General features: G+C 37.8%; 1 protein-coding gene across 3 annotated transcripts in view; it reads left to right on the top strand.

The window, feature by feature from the left end:
* Positions 1-767: 767 nt before the first annotated feature.
* The window catches only part of LOC117394294 (endonuclease/exonuclease/phosphatase family domain-containing protein 1-like), a 52,243-nt gene continuing 36,265 nt past the window's right edge, over positions 768-16,745 (top strand). The window contains exon 1 of one of the 3 annotated variants that reach the window (XM_059012838.1): positions 768-2,206. In XM_059012838.1, the coding sequence (XP_058868821.1) occupies positions 1,350-2,206 (857 nt within the window). In that variant the 5' untranslated portion in view covers positions 768-1,349. The remainder of the gene's footprint in view (positions 2,207-16,745) is intronic. The other 2 variants (XM_033992420.3, XM_033992417.3) reach the window with 2 other exon arrangements.

Consider the following 16,745-nt stretch of genomic DNA (forward strand, 5'->3'; position numbering starts at 1 on the left):
ATATAATAACACAAATGCAACATGAAACATACAGATATTTACATTAGAAAATCAATACCTTACTTTAACTTAGTGGTGCTTTGCTTCACAATATTCATGGAGAAAAACAAGGTCTTGTTATTGTGTTTTACTATTCCATGCCATCATCAAAACTGACATTTCTATCGTTCACTGCGCAGCCTAGCCAATCTGTACGTAATTTAATCTTCTCTGTGTATAAATGCACAACACCTCTAAAAGTATTAAGTATGGTGTCATGCTGAATGTTGCATTATTTTAAGCTGTGTTTTGATGTTTTAAAAGTACATCTCATTTATAATACCTAAAGTTCACATTTTAAAAATGCATTAATAATAGTGTAAGTAATCGCAGGGAAAAAATTAAATGAACCACACTGACGCATGCGCATATCTCACAATAATCCCAATAGTGCTTAATGTAGCATGCAAATAGCATTCGGTACCTTGTAAGCATGTTCTTTTTTTATTTTAATTTAGTCGTTGCCAATTACTTTTTATTATTTTCTCCCAATTTGGAATGGCCAATTATTTTATGATGCTCAGCTCACCGCTACCACCCCTGCGCTGACTGGGGAGGGCGAAGACGAACATCATCATTTTGCGGTGTTCAGTACAGTGCATTGTTGCATTTGTACCACAAGTATTTTAACTACACAATCTGAATTAAAACTAGAAACGGATGTGCAAACTTCCACTCTAAACAAGGAGAATAACTATGTAGCAGTTTCAATAGATTTTCCTGGAAAGGTTCCAGTATGCATATTGCACCTTTACACTGTTTCGGATCTGCTCGTCCCTGACAGGCGGAGATAACCCGTGCAGCTCCAGCACGGGTTTCGGAATAAAGTGACTTGATTAGTCACATCTCGTTACAGGCACCTCCCTCGTACTTTGGCGAGAGAATGTATGACGTCTGATGCTAACGCTGTGTGGTGATTTGACTGAGTGAAAAGGTGGAGGCAGAGTGCTTGTACAAATACTCGTCTGAATGCAGCTGGAACTCAAGTAAGGCAGATTATAGAAGAACAAAAAAATAATTATAAAAGATAAACCGTCAAGCGATTAGAGTTAAAGAGAAACGGACAGTGGAATTATTTTTGCTGCACATCCTTACAGACATAGCTGCCAAACTATCAGCAAGCTGTCGGAAGATTAACAACACAGAAGCTCAATGTAAAAAGGATTGCAAATAGTGGCAGTAGACTATTGCATTAATTTATTTATGAAAGACAGACCTCTCATTTTATGCGGATCATGTAACTGGATAGCTCAGTTAAAAATTCAGTTATTGCACTTGTGGAAGTGCAGTTTATCCACAGGTGAACAAAAATGGGAGGCAATTTGGGTTGTCACCGCTCAATCCCGAAAGATCCAGCGGACTTGTGTCACAAGAACAAGCGCAAATTCAGCGCAGCGTGCAACTTTAGCAACATTTTGGTGAACCAGGAGAGGCTGAACATCAACACAGCCACTGAAGAGGAGATGATGACACTGCCTGGGGTAAACCGCATGGTCGCCCAGAACATAGTAGAGTACCGCGAGTGTATAGGGGGCTTCAAGAAAGTGGAGGACTTGGCTTTGGTGAGCGGGGTCGGTGCTGCCAAACTGGAGCAGATCAAGCTAGAGATCTGTGTGAGCAACAGGACGGGCTCCACCCAGCATTCACCGAGCTCCATGCGCAAAGACCTGAACCAGGAGCACCTGGCTTACACCAGGATCAACATCAATACAGCCACGTCGGCTCAGCTGATGAGCATCCGTGGCATCACCGAAAAGATCGCCAAGAATATCGTAGTCTACCGCCAGCAGCACGGAACTTTCAAAAGCATAGAGGACCTGGTTAAAGTCGCTTATATCAACTCCTCATTTCTGGATAAAATCAGGTTTCAAATATTTGCAGAGCGTTCCCGACCGCCGTCAGCAAACACCAATGGTGGGGTAACTTTTACTTCCAAGTCGCATCCCAGCCCGACTTCTCTGAGCCTTCAGAGTGAGGATCTGGACTTTCCACCGGGTGGACCGACACAAATAATCTCGGTCCGGCAGAATGTAGAAACGTTCTCTGGTCTACGTGACGGCAAACCGGTCCTGAGGTTAGCAACCTGGAACCTGCAGTGCTGCTCGTCTGAAAAGGCAAACAACCCCGGAGTGCGGGAGGTGGTGTGCATGACGCTTCTAGAGAACGGGTAAGCCCGATTGTGACGTTTTACAGTATTCAGGTAGTATAACACTTTTTATAATCAGGTATAAATAGACATGGCAAATTGCTCTAAATTAGACTACACGCACAAAGTTATGAAATCGTAAATGAATCAGAATTGCTCTGTGCAGTACAACACTGTCGATACAGCAATAGTAAATTGGCAACAGATGTGAAAACAAAATCCAGTTTAAAATAGGACTTTTAGGTGTCGGACAAAAAAAACAGACACACCTAGAGTCATTATCAAAAAAATTGAGGTCTCTCACATAATTAATAAATTGGAATCACTGTCACCTAGTTTTCAAATATTAAAGCTGCATCTCCCAGTTAAGTCAGTTTCAGCCAGGATGGACAGAACAGTAGATAGGACAGACTTTGATAAAGGGCTGGTAGCAGTAACTGATGGCAAGTGTTTCTGCACAAATAACTGATGTTTCATGAGGAACATACTTAAAATTGCAAGGCATTTACATTCACAAATATGTGTGAAGTAACCCAGAAGTCTTTATCCACACCCCCAGGTTTGTGGTTCTTTGGCATTGTACATTTGCTGCCTTTTTATCCAAGTCAGACATTCAGTTTACAAAACCTCTTGGTATCTTTCTTTAAAACAGATACACATTTTAATAAGTTAGACGTTCCACAAGAGCAGTCACACTGTCGATCATTTTAATGAAGAGACTCGTCTCTGTCCTCAACTTCCCTGAAAAAAGCAGTATGTCAGTAACATGCATCACAGTAAGCTATCAGCGTGATGAAAAAGGGGATGATGTTTAACAACAGTCTGTTCAGAATAGTATAGAACAAGAATGATCAATTACTTGTTTATGCACGATTAGGTTCAAATGGAAGTCAGTTGATAAAGGCAGTTCTGGTTGGCTCAATTTCATATTCAAGGCAAAGCAACATGAGGTCAATAAACCTCTCAGTGCTACAGTTACTTAAGGTCAGCAGCCAGGGATTCTTCAGATTTTGCTGTTTATGAGAAGGCATATATTAGTTTAGCTCATCTTATCCTGTCATCTTTTCCAAACAACCGGATCCAGGTACTGTAGCCAAAAGGTTAGATTCTCATATCAACCCAGTACTACAGTATACTGTACTGTACATGTAATATCTATGCAAACATTGAAAATAATACAGTATTTAAAGCATGCAGATTAGTAAGTTACCATGATTTAGAAGGTATAATGTATGTTGGACGTTTTATTGTAGGTGTAGGCTTACTATCCATTGAATTTGACTTGTGTGATTCTGGCATTTGTTCATAAAGAAATGCTGAATAATACAGACCGAGTAAAGCATTTTCCCAGCACTTCTAGTCTAGCTGTTTCCTAAAGGATCTCAATGACTCAAGGAATATTAAAAAAAAAAACTGTACCGATACTGCACTAATGCAAATAAAGAATTTCTAATATTGTGTTCCTTATTCGCCATGTTATAGCCATATAAAGCATTCTGATTCTCTCCTACTCACATATATAACTGAGATGGATTTACCAGTGAGCAGGAGGATGATGGGAAATGTAGTTCAGAGAGGTCCATGCAGGTACATGGGAAGCCATCTTGAGGCAGTGACTGCAATTTAAAAGTTTTAAAAAAGTGGTCAAAATGTAAAAAAAAAAATGTAAACAATACACACCTTACGTAAACAGTTGTAGCAACACATGGGAACATGTACCACAATAAAATAAAAAAGGTCCTTATGTACCCTTTAAGCACACAGGACTGTTTGAAGGTAAGGGTGCAGATTCTCACTGGTTTGTCCCTCATTATGAAGGTATGGCAGTTCAATTTTTAGGCATGACCTTTTACTGTGGTAGTTTGTGTTTAGATGCAGCAGAAGTAATGCACCAGGGTACTTGCAGTACCCTTTTGTAAAGAAAGGTAGGGATGAGGTTCCAAAATAAGCCATATTTTTCCTTCTGGAATGAAATATTGATTTGCTTAGTTATTGGGGGAGGGTCTGAACTCCAACGTCCACAAAAAAAATGTAAATATTTATTTTTCTTTTGGCGGCTCTAGAAACTGTACCATCTGTGACTAAGATGGGATCATTGGCTGTTTTGATATCATGTGTTTTTATTTTTATTTTTATTTTTATTTTATAACTCTACTCCAGTATATCACTAGAGCACCTTGACACTGTATTTATCAACTACCAAATTCAGCATGCTGTGTATGGCTCTGCTTTCACATTTGTGTAAGGTTGCCTTCCACGTGAACCCTCTTCGTCTGAGGCCTTCGTTACCATATATTTGTTTAGTATGAGATATTTTGCCAAAATGGGGTTAAAAATAAATTTTAAAAAAAGTTATGAGTGGTGTTGTGTTTAAAATCCTGCGTATAATACAAAATTGCATCTGCTGCTGATTTTGATGGCTTTGAATTTATTAATTTTGGTACCATATGACTGGACCAGTGATAAAAAGAGTCCTAGCAAACTGTGATGGAAAACTATAAAGGAACCACGTCAGGTGTTTAGTATTCCAATGCTGTACAGTACTTTCTCTTATTTGTTTTATACTTGCCATTCTGTTTTAAAAACCTGCAGCCTATGCCAGCTAAGCAACGTGAGTTTTTGTTGGGATGGAGCTGGTGACTAAAACAAATATTGCTACAGTAGGTGGAAGGCATAATACAGTATAAATTGTTGTTGAATCTCAGTGCAATAGTATTTTACGAATGAAGATAAGATAATTATGTGTGTGTTGTTTTAATTGATCCCACAATTTTAATGGTTTTGTTTAACAGATAGCACTCTTTTCAGTCAACAGTAGTGTCCATTGTTTAATCATTGTTAACTGCCACTGCCTGTTGCTGGCCATAAGCCAGCTCCTTAACTTCCCAGTTGAGACAGTTCTATCGTGTCTGTGTGGAGACACCAGGGTGAAACAGCAGCCAGTAGAGGATTCTCTAAAGGACTTTGTCATCTCCTGGAATTTAGCCATTCTGCTTTTTTTTTATTGGTGGATAACCGATAAAATGGAACTGTACTGTTTTGAACATTATTATTATTATTTATTTCTTAGCAGACGCCCTTATCCAGGGCGACTTACAATCACAAGCAAATACAAATACATTCAAGTGTTACAATACAAGTCATACAATAAGAGCAAGAAATACAATAATTTTTTCAAGTGTGACAAACCACAATTCAATAATACAGCAGATAATAGTGAAAGTTACAGCAGGATATGATTAAATAGTGATAGTTACATCAGGATATGATTAAGTACAAAATACTACAGGTTAAACACTTGGCAGATTACAATATTCTGAAGTACAGGATTAAATGCAGTAAAATAGGGGGCAGATAAGAGCAAAATAAAGCATATTTAAATGAAGGGTGATAGTGTCCCAAGATACAACAGAGGAGTTCTGCAGGTGCTGTTTGAAGAGGTGAGTCTTAAGGAGGCGCCGGAATGTGGTCAGGGACTGGGCAGTCCTGACATCTGTAGGAAGGTCGTTCCACCACTGCGGAGCAAGGGTGGAGAAGGAGCGGGCTCGGGAGGCAGGGGAGCGTAGCGGAGGTAGAGCCAGTCTTCTAGTGCAGGCCTGTAAGAAAGTTTGCTACATTCTACAGGTCCTGGGAGCCAAACAAGTTGGCATTCTGCGGGGCGCACTACTGTATACAAAAATGATGCTTGCTGTCCATCTGTCTTTCAAATTCCATAACTCACAAAAAATAGGTTATTGTCACAATATGTAGACTAAGGCACAAGAATTGTGGGAAAGATGAAGGTCGCAAAAAACAGATTTTCTTTTTTTGATCTTCTCACAGTAGGAGTTGAACCATGATCTGATTTGGATAACATTTAGTAGAATTAAACACTATAAGTTCTCATGTAATATTCTTGCTAATTTACGAAAATGTGCAAGAAAAAGCACTGGCCATCTTGAAGAGCTTTTTTTGTGGTAATAGTGACTTGTGCAGCGGCATCATCATTTAAAAAACAAAGTTCAGAAATATGGAGAAAGTTATTTGGAAATTGGATGTCATTTGACACTATGTTCTGCACACCTAGAAGGCAGAAGTTAACCTTTAGTCCAGTTAGCTGATTTTTCTTTGATCATTTTTTATCAAAGATTTTTTGGCAAGGCTTACTATGATTTTGTTCAAATGTAGTTTTTCAATTTTTCTAAACAACAGTTACACTACTCAGAATGTAATTTAACAGCTCACTCATTGGTTGTTTCTAACTAGTTATGTGACAAAAGGTGCAACATTTGAGCAAAAGCTAACTCTACAGTATCCATTTTAATTATTAAATTGACAAAAACGTATTTAATGAAACAGACTACATGTTATCCTAAACCTTCTTAGTCATTAGGCTATTCATGAAAATCGTTTCAACCATACCTATAAAATTCATGAAAGTATTATATATAGTGATACTACTCTATAGTAATACTAAAATAAGCTATTACATTTGTTTGACACATGATTTGAAGTATTTCTCAATCTCTTCAATTGACTCCTAGTTTGCCAAAGAATCTGAATTATTTATTTTAGTATTACTATCCGTGAAAATAGGTTAGAGACTTGCACTTGAGCGGCTCAAATTAATTGGATGTTCATACGGTACTTGTGATTTTACATCGTGTATAGCGAAAGCCGTATCCACACTGGATGCGAGTGAATAATTTAAAAGTCACTGCAGTCAAACGGGAGTATCCACACCAGCAGCGAGAGACGCGAGCGACGTCCCTTTGAGAATTTTGCGTTGCTAAACTAGAACATGTTTCTATTTTATTTTATTTTTCATCGCGCGACTGGAATGAAACTAACCGATCGGAAGCAAGGTTAACATCCTTAACACACGCCTCAAAACAAGTTAATCATGGACAATGACAGGTTAATTTATGAGGTGCAACAGTATCCATTATTATGACTGTAAATTGAACGACTACAAAGACATCCAGAAGAAAGACAATGCATGTGTGGCTTGCAGGTGGTGCATTTAACAGCACCGAGACATTTTCTTTCTGATTATCCAAGTGGCATAAAAATAGGTTTATTAATAAGCAAAAATAAACCAGAGCATACATGCATCGTATTCCACATGTAAAGTGTGTATACTGAAATTTGTAACTATTTGAAACTATTTTTTTTTTACCGATTTTATCCCTATTTTAATATATGTAAAATAAATGCCGACAACTTCCCGGAATTTTTTTTTAAAGATAAAACCCAAAAATGCGGAACACTAATTGTAATGTATGTTGAGTGTTTTTTTTTTTTTTTTTTTTACTATTGTGGTGAGAGACAGGTGGTATTCATACACAATATGTACATTAAACATTTACTTTACACAATAGTTACATTTGTTGTTTTTTTAGATTTTCTCAATTCTCTGTTGGGAGTTTTGTAGTCCTTATACTTTTAGTACACATTTATTTTCTTTTTTTTTCCTTTTTCTTCATGGTACTGTCTAGTGTTGAACACTGTTGGCAGTAGATGAGCGGGATTCTAACTAGATAATTTGTTATCAGAATGACCCAGTTCTCACCATACTGAAGTATGCAGCTGAAGAATTGACGTGTGAACAGTTAGTGCAGTGGAATAATGTGAAAGAGGTTAATTGGCAAAGAAAAGGGTTAGTTGTCGCATGTCTGCATCACTCCAGAGGCTCCCTCACTCTTTCTTTTTTCATTAACAATCTGTGACAAGCTGCTCCTGGTTGGCTCTGAGCTATGGAACCTTGCACCAAGCTGACTCAACCATTTGCCTTCGATTTCTTGTGTAGAAACAGCAATGTAATTTTGAAATATAACTGGTAAATTTAATTTGATAATTTAATTTAAAACTACATTTAAAACACGTTTATTTTAACCTGTTTGTGATGTTAGAGTTTGATTATTTTCTCATACCAGTGTGTAGAATATGAATTTTATATTTAAGCATGACAAATGCACACATTTATTAAATTCCAAACTGTGGCTTAATTAGGAGTGTAACGATTAGTTGCGTATTGATGACTCACACATGTAATACATTCTTTATATTGGTGTATCATGAATCAGGGGTGTGCAATTCTTTTAAAAGATTTGAAAAAAATGCTAGAAAAATCTACTTGCCTCCTCCCCGTCGCACAAAACACAAACAAAAACGCAGATTATAACTTGTAGGATTTTGGTTTTATTTAACAGTGAACACAATCAATAAATTAGTGATCAATGGCGGCTCTAGCCTTGTAGCTTGACGGATTCAATGAATACACAAAAGGTTCCCTGTGACCCCACCTCACCTCAACAAATCTATAATATACTTTAAGGAAATGTTCTGTTTAGTGCAGTTTGGAACACATTTGCTAGTACATTTAAGTAACATACTAAGAGTACAACTATAATAAGCAATACTTGGGAGTTATTCAAATATAAAAATAGCTTCTGCCTGTTTTTTTCCCCTTTCTCTATAAGCTGATGTACAGGTGTTTTCATTTGTTACATCACAGATACGGAATCATTGCCAGCTATTACTGCTGCTTTGTGGAATTCTGATTTTTCTTGACGTTCTTTCAGTTTTGTAACTGCTGAACCCCAGATTTTTAAAGGACTTGTGTATAACCTGTCAAGTTTCTCTGCATTTTGTACAGTTTTTCTACCAACATGCACGCAATATTTACAGTAGGCTCAATCCAATTCTGGAAAGACAATGTTTTTTTCTTTTATTTATTTCTATTATATACCTTTTTTTTAAAAAAAAACCGTTCACAGCATTTTACAGCTATTTTTCCTCATCCAACATCTTGTTCCATGATGGCTAACTGGAACACTGCTGCAGCAGGGTGATCCTGGTTTCATACCCTGATGGCTTTTTAAAAAAAAAAAAATTTCCCTGCACTACTCTCACTGAAAAATAAATACATACATGAATTAATACATAAACATAGCCATGAGATTTACAGTCTGTATTTTATTTTAAAATAATAAAATATTGTACAGATAATCTCCTATATAAGCATTTCATTTCTAGCATTATAAACATATTTGTCAATCTTCATATTTTAATAATTTCACAAATTGATGGATTGTGCATGTCCAATAAATAACTAATATTGCTTGTGTTCAAATCTAGCATTTAAATCTAAAAAAATATGTAAATATGGTAAATAGCAAACTAGGTTAGCAACACTAGAATCGAAAGAAAATCATTACATTTTTTGCCAGGGAAAGTTTGTCTTGAAATGCTTCTAAACAGTAAAATTTTCTTTTCTAGCAACTGAACAAACGTAAAAAAACAAAAAAAAACCTACTTCTCCGATGGGGAAAAGTATAACTGAAAAACGTGTTGTCCCGTGAGTTGGGCGATACAAACTGCACACTCCTGATGAGTCGTGACCAAAACACTGCAAAGCTACTGTACTTGTAGTGGTTCTTGAATGATAAATGTTATTTATATTAGGTGAATACATTGCATATCTCCACATAATTTTAAGTTTGGTCTTTTAACAAAATAGTCCATGATTTAATGATCACTTGATGTTGTTATACATCATACAACGCATGTATGGTAACCTGCGGTAGCTGCTTCACCACTCCACAATTACCAGTACAATAATATTATAATAGGTAATAATATTGTACGGCCTCTCCTGTCGTCGTATTCTGGTCTTCGGCTAAACAGTGTAATGAATCTCCTCCTAGCGGCTGTTGAGTTAATAATACTGACATCAGCAGACCCGAACTTCCCTCTCGGTTACAGAGCTTGCTCTTCAGTTGCATGGTAACACATTCTTCTTTGAACAGCATGATTAGCGGTTTATGTCCAGCATAGGCCTTTCCATTCAATGGGCTGAGATTCAAATTCTGCAACCTTCTCATACATCACAGTATTAAACATGGGTCCTAATGCTCTGAGTCACTGTTTGTGCAGCCTGATTTCCCCTGGCTGTTTCAAACCCATAGCTGCTGCTGACGGTATCTTTGGATTCATTCAAAGCCTATATATTACTGGAAAACAGATACCTTAGGATTATTTTAACTCTTAAAGGGTGTCAGCACTACATGAAAGATAAAACATAAACTATCCCACCTTGCTGTTCTGAATGTATTTGGTCATTGTATAATAATCCGTATGCGCCCAAACATCTGCATAATGCCGCACTGCTATGTCCAAAATCACTGTTCTCGAGCATCTCTTCTGAGCCAAAAAACATGACTTCTGCATGTACCCTCACATGTACTCTGAAACATGTACATGCCCAATGAAGCGTTGTATAAGCTATATTACCTCCGTGTGGAAACACACTAGTCTGTGTGACAAATATGTCTGATTTTCCATAAGGAAGGAACTTGTACCTGCTTTCGTTTTGTGTAGTAGACATCTTTCACACTGTACGTGTTTCCTTCACATGTTGTATTTTGATGTATTATGATTAATGTTGCATTTTAAATTCAAATTTTCATCAGCAACCCAGTGTGACTGTACACAGGGAATGTCCAAAATAATATTTCATCATCAGATTGTTCAGAAACTGATAGGGAGATGGAATTTGTGGCCGAATTCAACTTTCCCACTCAACGGTGTGTAGATGATTATGCATGTGTTGTGTCAGGAAATGGAAATGAAAACCAAATACGAAGGATGAAAAAATGCAATATTTATTTTTTTAGGTCGGATCTTCCTCAAAGACCTTGTTCTAAAAGGAAATACATCATTTCCGAATCTCATTTGCTAGTTTATTTGATACGTGTCCATTCTGCAAACATTCCGAATCAGCTGGAGCTATAGCTAAGACTTTGTGGGTGTATATTGAAATAACACAGTGCTGCTATAATTGTGGGTAGGTCCGTTCATTAGTTGGAAATGAGGTGTTCTTTTCCCCGCTTACACCGCACAGATGGGTTTATTTTTTATTTTTTTTATTGAATGCAACATTAATCATAATAATACATCAAAATACAACATGTGAAGGAAGCATGTACAGTGTGAAAGATGTCTACTACGCAAAACGAAAGCATGTACACGTTCCTTCCTTATGGAAAATTAGACATGTTTGTCACACAGTGTGTTTCCACACGGAGGTAATGTAGCTTATACAACACGTCACTGGGCATGCGCCAGTATGTTTCAGAGCACATGTGAGGGTACATGCGGAAGTCATGTTTTTTGGCTCGGAAGAGGTGCTCGAGAACAGTGATTTTGCACATAGCAGTGTGGCATTATGCAGATGTTTGGGTGCATAAATACATTCGTAACAGCAAGGTGGGCTAGTTTGTCTTATTTTATTAGATTTGTGTTTTAATACACAAGTACTACTGCCATTCAGAAATGTGTAAGAAGGAACATAAAGCAGTGCCTATCTGAACCCAGTAAAACTGACGCATTATATCCTGCCACAGTAAAAATGTTCTAATAAAAAAACATTGTTTAAGCAATTCTACAACCAAATAATATCAGATTGTTGATGCAATCTAATAGAAAACATGTACAGCATTTGCAGAGAGTGTATATGAGGGACTATGAGAAACCTGTTAAAACGTTTTTGACTGGTAGCCATAGAACTGAAGATGAATGGCCCCCTAGTCAGAACATGTCCTGTTAACCAGTTTAAAAAGAGGGAATCTTTATTTGTAGAGCCCCATGTTTTTCACAAATATGAAATCGCACAAAATAAAACAAAATGCAACCTATAAAATGAAATAAAACTAAATGCAAAAATAAAATAAAAAAATCATTATAAAGCAAACAGTGTAGCGTTTCAGCAGGAGGCAGAAAACGAGAGACGCTTGTTTCTTTCTGAAGGGCTTTTATTCAGCACGCCTTTCTCTCGCACACAGAGACCACAGCTCTGTCAGCTACTCAGGTTACAAGCCCACACGTGGGCTAGGATTACATAGACAGGTAAACCAAACCAGCGGCGGGAAATACAGACGGGAGGGGAACACAATTACAGCGGGAATTACAGTACACAAACACAACTGCACCGATCGCTACAATAGAATTACATTTTTAAATTGGGAGGTTTATACAAAAAATACTTTAAATAAATACTTGCAATCGTAGTTGTCAAGGCTCAGCCGTTACCATAGACACGGTCTGAAGGGAAACGGATGCTCTGACTAGCACTTGCGCAGATGTATAATTTGGAGCGAGTCGTTTGGGAATTAAAATTGTGATGGAAGAGAAGAGTATTTGCCATCATGCCTGTGCATGGTAACCATTAATTTTCCAGTTTCAAATCAAAATTAGGCACTTTTATTTTTTGCAGACTTAAGATTATTCAGTGTGATTAGCGTTGCACTTTATAATTCATTATGGAGGGGAAAATATACATTCTCCTGATTGTGGAGCGGCCATATAAAAATGCGAGAAACATCATCAGTGTGTCCATCTGTCTGCGATAATTGCATAGCCTATATTGTTCTTATACAGTTCTACAGTTATGCCCCGATACAGCGCTGTTAACATGGTTTATATTTTCTGCACTAGTTCATACACTACAGGGTGGTCCGTCAGTCCTGTTGAGACTCACTCATATGTGTTTGTGGGTTGCTTTGAGCTCCCTATGAGATATTCAGATACAAACAACCCCAGTATAAAGCTAATTTGATGCGAATCATATGCATTTTTCTAGTACCAATCAATAATAATGAGAAAGCGACTTCGAATTGAATTGGATAACTTGTCTGAGCACTTTATGTGGGCTTTTTTCTTTGCTGGTCACAGCTGGGCATGAGGCTTGTTAAACTGTGTATGTCTTTATTGCCTTGTACCCTTGGGGGCCATACCATCACTTCCAGGACTCCTTGTTCTTCTTTACGCTGAAGATAGTTCTTAATGACTTTCGCTGTATGTTTGGGGTCGTTGTCATGCTGCAGAATAAATTTGGGGCCAATCAGATGCCTCCCTGATGGTATTGCATGATGGATAAGTATCTGCCTGTACTTCTCAGCATTGAGGAGACCATTAATTCTGACCAAATCCCCAACTCCATTTGCAGAAATGCAGCCCCAAACTTGCAAGGAACCTACACCATGCTTCACTGTTGCCTGCAGACACTCATTCGTGTACCGCTCTCCAGCCCTTCGGTGAACAAACTGCCTTCTGCTACAGCCAAATATTTCAAATTTTGACTCATCAGTCCAGAGCACCTGCTGCCATTTTTCTGCACCCCAGTTCCTGTGTTTTTGTGCATAGTTGAGTCGCTTGGCCTTGTTTCCACGTCGGAGGTATGGCTTTTTGGCCGCAAGTCTTCCGTGAAGGCCACTTCTGACCAGACTTCTCCGGACAGTAGATGGGTGTACCAGGGTCCCACTGTTTTCTGCCAATTCTGAGCTGATGGCACTGCTGGACATCTTCCGATTGCGAAGGGAAGTAAGCATGATGTGTCTTTCATCTGCTGCAGTAAGTTTCCTTGGTCGACCACTGCGTCTACGGTCCTCAACGTTGCCCATTTCTTTGTGCTTCTTCAAAAGAGCTTGGACAGCACATCTGGAAACCCCTGTCTGCCTTGAATTTTCTGCCTGGGAGAGACCTTGCTGATGCAGTATAACTACCTTGTGTCTTGTTGCTGTGCTCAGTCTTGCCATGGTGTATGACTTTTGACAGTAAACTGTCTTCAGCAACCTCACCTTGTTAGCTGAGTTTGGCTGTTCCTCACCCAGTTTTATTCCTCCTACACAGCTGTTTCTGTTTCAGTTAATGATTGTGTTTCAACCTACATATTGAATTGATGATCATTAGCACCTGTTTGGTATAATTGTTTAATCATACACCTGACTATATGCCTACAAAATCCCTGACTTTGTGCAAGTGTACCTAGAAGAATTGATGCTGTTTTGAAGGCAAAGGGTGGTCACACCAAATATGGATTTGATTTAGATTTTTCTTCTGTTCACTCACTTTGCATTTAGTTGATTGATAAATATAATCTATTAACATGTCTATTTCTGAAAGCATTCTTACTTTACAGCATTTTTTCACACCTGCCTAAAGCTTTTGCACAGTACTGTGTGTATATATATATATGTATGTATGTATGTATGTATATATATATATATATATATATATATATATATATATATATATATATATATATATATATAATGTGTGTGTGTTTTTTTTCCCAAACCTGTTCCTAGATTTCTTCTACGGACCAGTAGCAGCATTGCATTCAAAAGAACAAAACACTGTAGTTTAACAAAAAAAGGAAATTATTTTTCTGTCCTTTACTTCTTTCTGGGTTTTTCTGTAGTGAGAGAAACAAACACTATGGACTTAAACCATTGTTGCCGGCTGCAGACATCCACTTTTGAATTTCCTTCAGCCTCCCGCATTGTACACATTTACCTTTACCCACCTTTTTTTTCTAAAATTCCGACCCCCAAATGAAAAAGTTTCTAAAATTTAAAAGAGGCATACTGTGCACATTTAAGGCAGGACCGGTTTTTAAATTGGCCCTAAAACTGAAATAAATGAATACCTAAATTGAGCCTGATTTCATACATGTTATCCTGCAGACTGCTTGCGTGAGAGACTCAAAGACCAGGTATGCTGTAATTGAGAAAGAAATGCCTAGCCTTCATCAAAGAACACAATTAACTGAAAGCAAGCTTCTGTGCACCTCTCTACCTATGTGTGTGGGCCTGTTCGCCCGCATGCACTTTTTGTAAAATGTCCCAAACAAGCGGCGGGCTCATGGAGGCCCTATGCTAATCCGGCCCTGGAGACTGTACGTTACCATTGCTGCCGCTAATGAGAAATTATGCTAACTAAATTTATTTTCCTGTGTGAGGTCTGTTTATGTCATAATCTGTTTGTCATAATGTTATAAAAAAGCAGAAAATGTTTAATAAAATTGATGTATGTAGTTAAAACATGATGTATACTATTATTGATATACTGTACATCTATTTGAGTTGTTTTTATCAATGTGTATCTGTAATAAAACGAAATAAAATGAAAAATTATAAAAAAGAAATAAAAATAATTTCATACTTGAATGGCTGTGGGGCATGACAGAGTACTAAGAAGATATCACACAAGGAACACGGGATAAGCAGTAGGGTTTGTATCCCCACTGACTTTCTCAGCTGTCAGAAGACAAACTATTATGTCAATGTGACCTTTGCACAGTAATTGAGGCAATCACGGGAAAGCAGTTTATTTGGATATGTGCTGCATGGTCTGTCAGACATATATTTTTTTTACCTCCACCGAGAGCCTTTCTGAGAAAGTTCTTGATTTGTAACCCAATCGACTACAATGTCTCAGTTCTCTTATTTATATATAATTCTCTATAATAAGCAATATCACGCGAAATTCAGCTGTGCTCATACATGATTGTCCCGCCTCTGCTCACGCATGATTAGACACCTGTATAACAAGGGGCAGATCTTTGACTCTCCCATAGGTTAACTTATGATTGGACTGCTGCAGATCTTCTAGTGGTTGATTTTATTTTATATACAGAAAAAATCTGCGATCAACTCTTTAGTTGATTAATCGGTCCGATTTAATCAATTAATCGGAGCAGCCCTAATTTTTTCTCTCTCTCTCTCTCTCTCTATCTATCCATTTATTATTATTATTATTATTATTATTATTATTATTTATTTCTTAGCAGACGCCCTTATACAGGGCGACTTACAATTGTTACAAGATATCACATTATTTTTACATACAATTACCCATTTATACAGTTGGGTTTTTACTTGAGCAATTTAGGTAAAGTACCTTGCTCAAGGGTACAGCAGCAGTGTCCCATACCAGGGATTGAACCCACAACCCTCCGGTCCAGAGCCCTAACCACTACGCCACACTGCTGCTATTATATATATATATATATATATATATATATATATATATATATATATATATATATATATATATATATAATTGTAGCAAAGGCCTTCGGCCAAGGTTTGGCTTGCACCCTTCAGATATGTGACCCAGACACAGAAACTGTATTTTAGCACTTTTATTATTCACACAACACAGGAGCAAAATAAGTGTGAACGATAACCCTCCACACAAGCTCTTCAAAATAATGAAAACAAAACAAAAGCCTGTCTCCACTTGGAGGCCTAGACTAAACACAAGCTCCTTAACTAAAGGGTTCGGACGGTTAAGCCGTTTTCCCAACGAAACTGCTCTTTCTATTTTAACAAGGCTGGGCAAAGCCTTCACTGGTTTTCTTCTCTATGGCCACAGTGCCTTTCTTGCTCTACACACAGCACTCCTCTCTGTTCCCAGCTCCCTGTCAGTCCACCCCCTACTGAGAACAAAAGCCTGCTTGTATGCCATGTGGCTGAGGTTTATTTGATAGGCAATTACCCAATTATGCCTCGGCCACATTCCAGGCAAGTACTCATTAAGGCAGGATCTCTTTCTCCCTGCCAACCACCACTCACACCCGTGCACACACACACACACACACTTCTCTCCATTCCTTCACCTTGCCACAATATATACTGATGCACAATTTTTACATCAATAGCTCTTTGGGCATATACATAATGTTTTTTACATTTTAAATAGTTAGCATATAGGTTTGTTGATTTGTTTGAGTAGA

The sequence above is a fragment of the Acipenser ruthenus genome, chromosome 3, assembly GCF_902713425.1.
Source record: "Acipenser ruthenus chromosome 3, fAciRut3.2 maternal haplotype, whole genome shotgun sequence".
NCBI lineage: Eukaryota > Metazoa > Chordata > Actinopteri > Acipenseriformes > Acipenseridae > Acipenser > Acipenser ruthenus.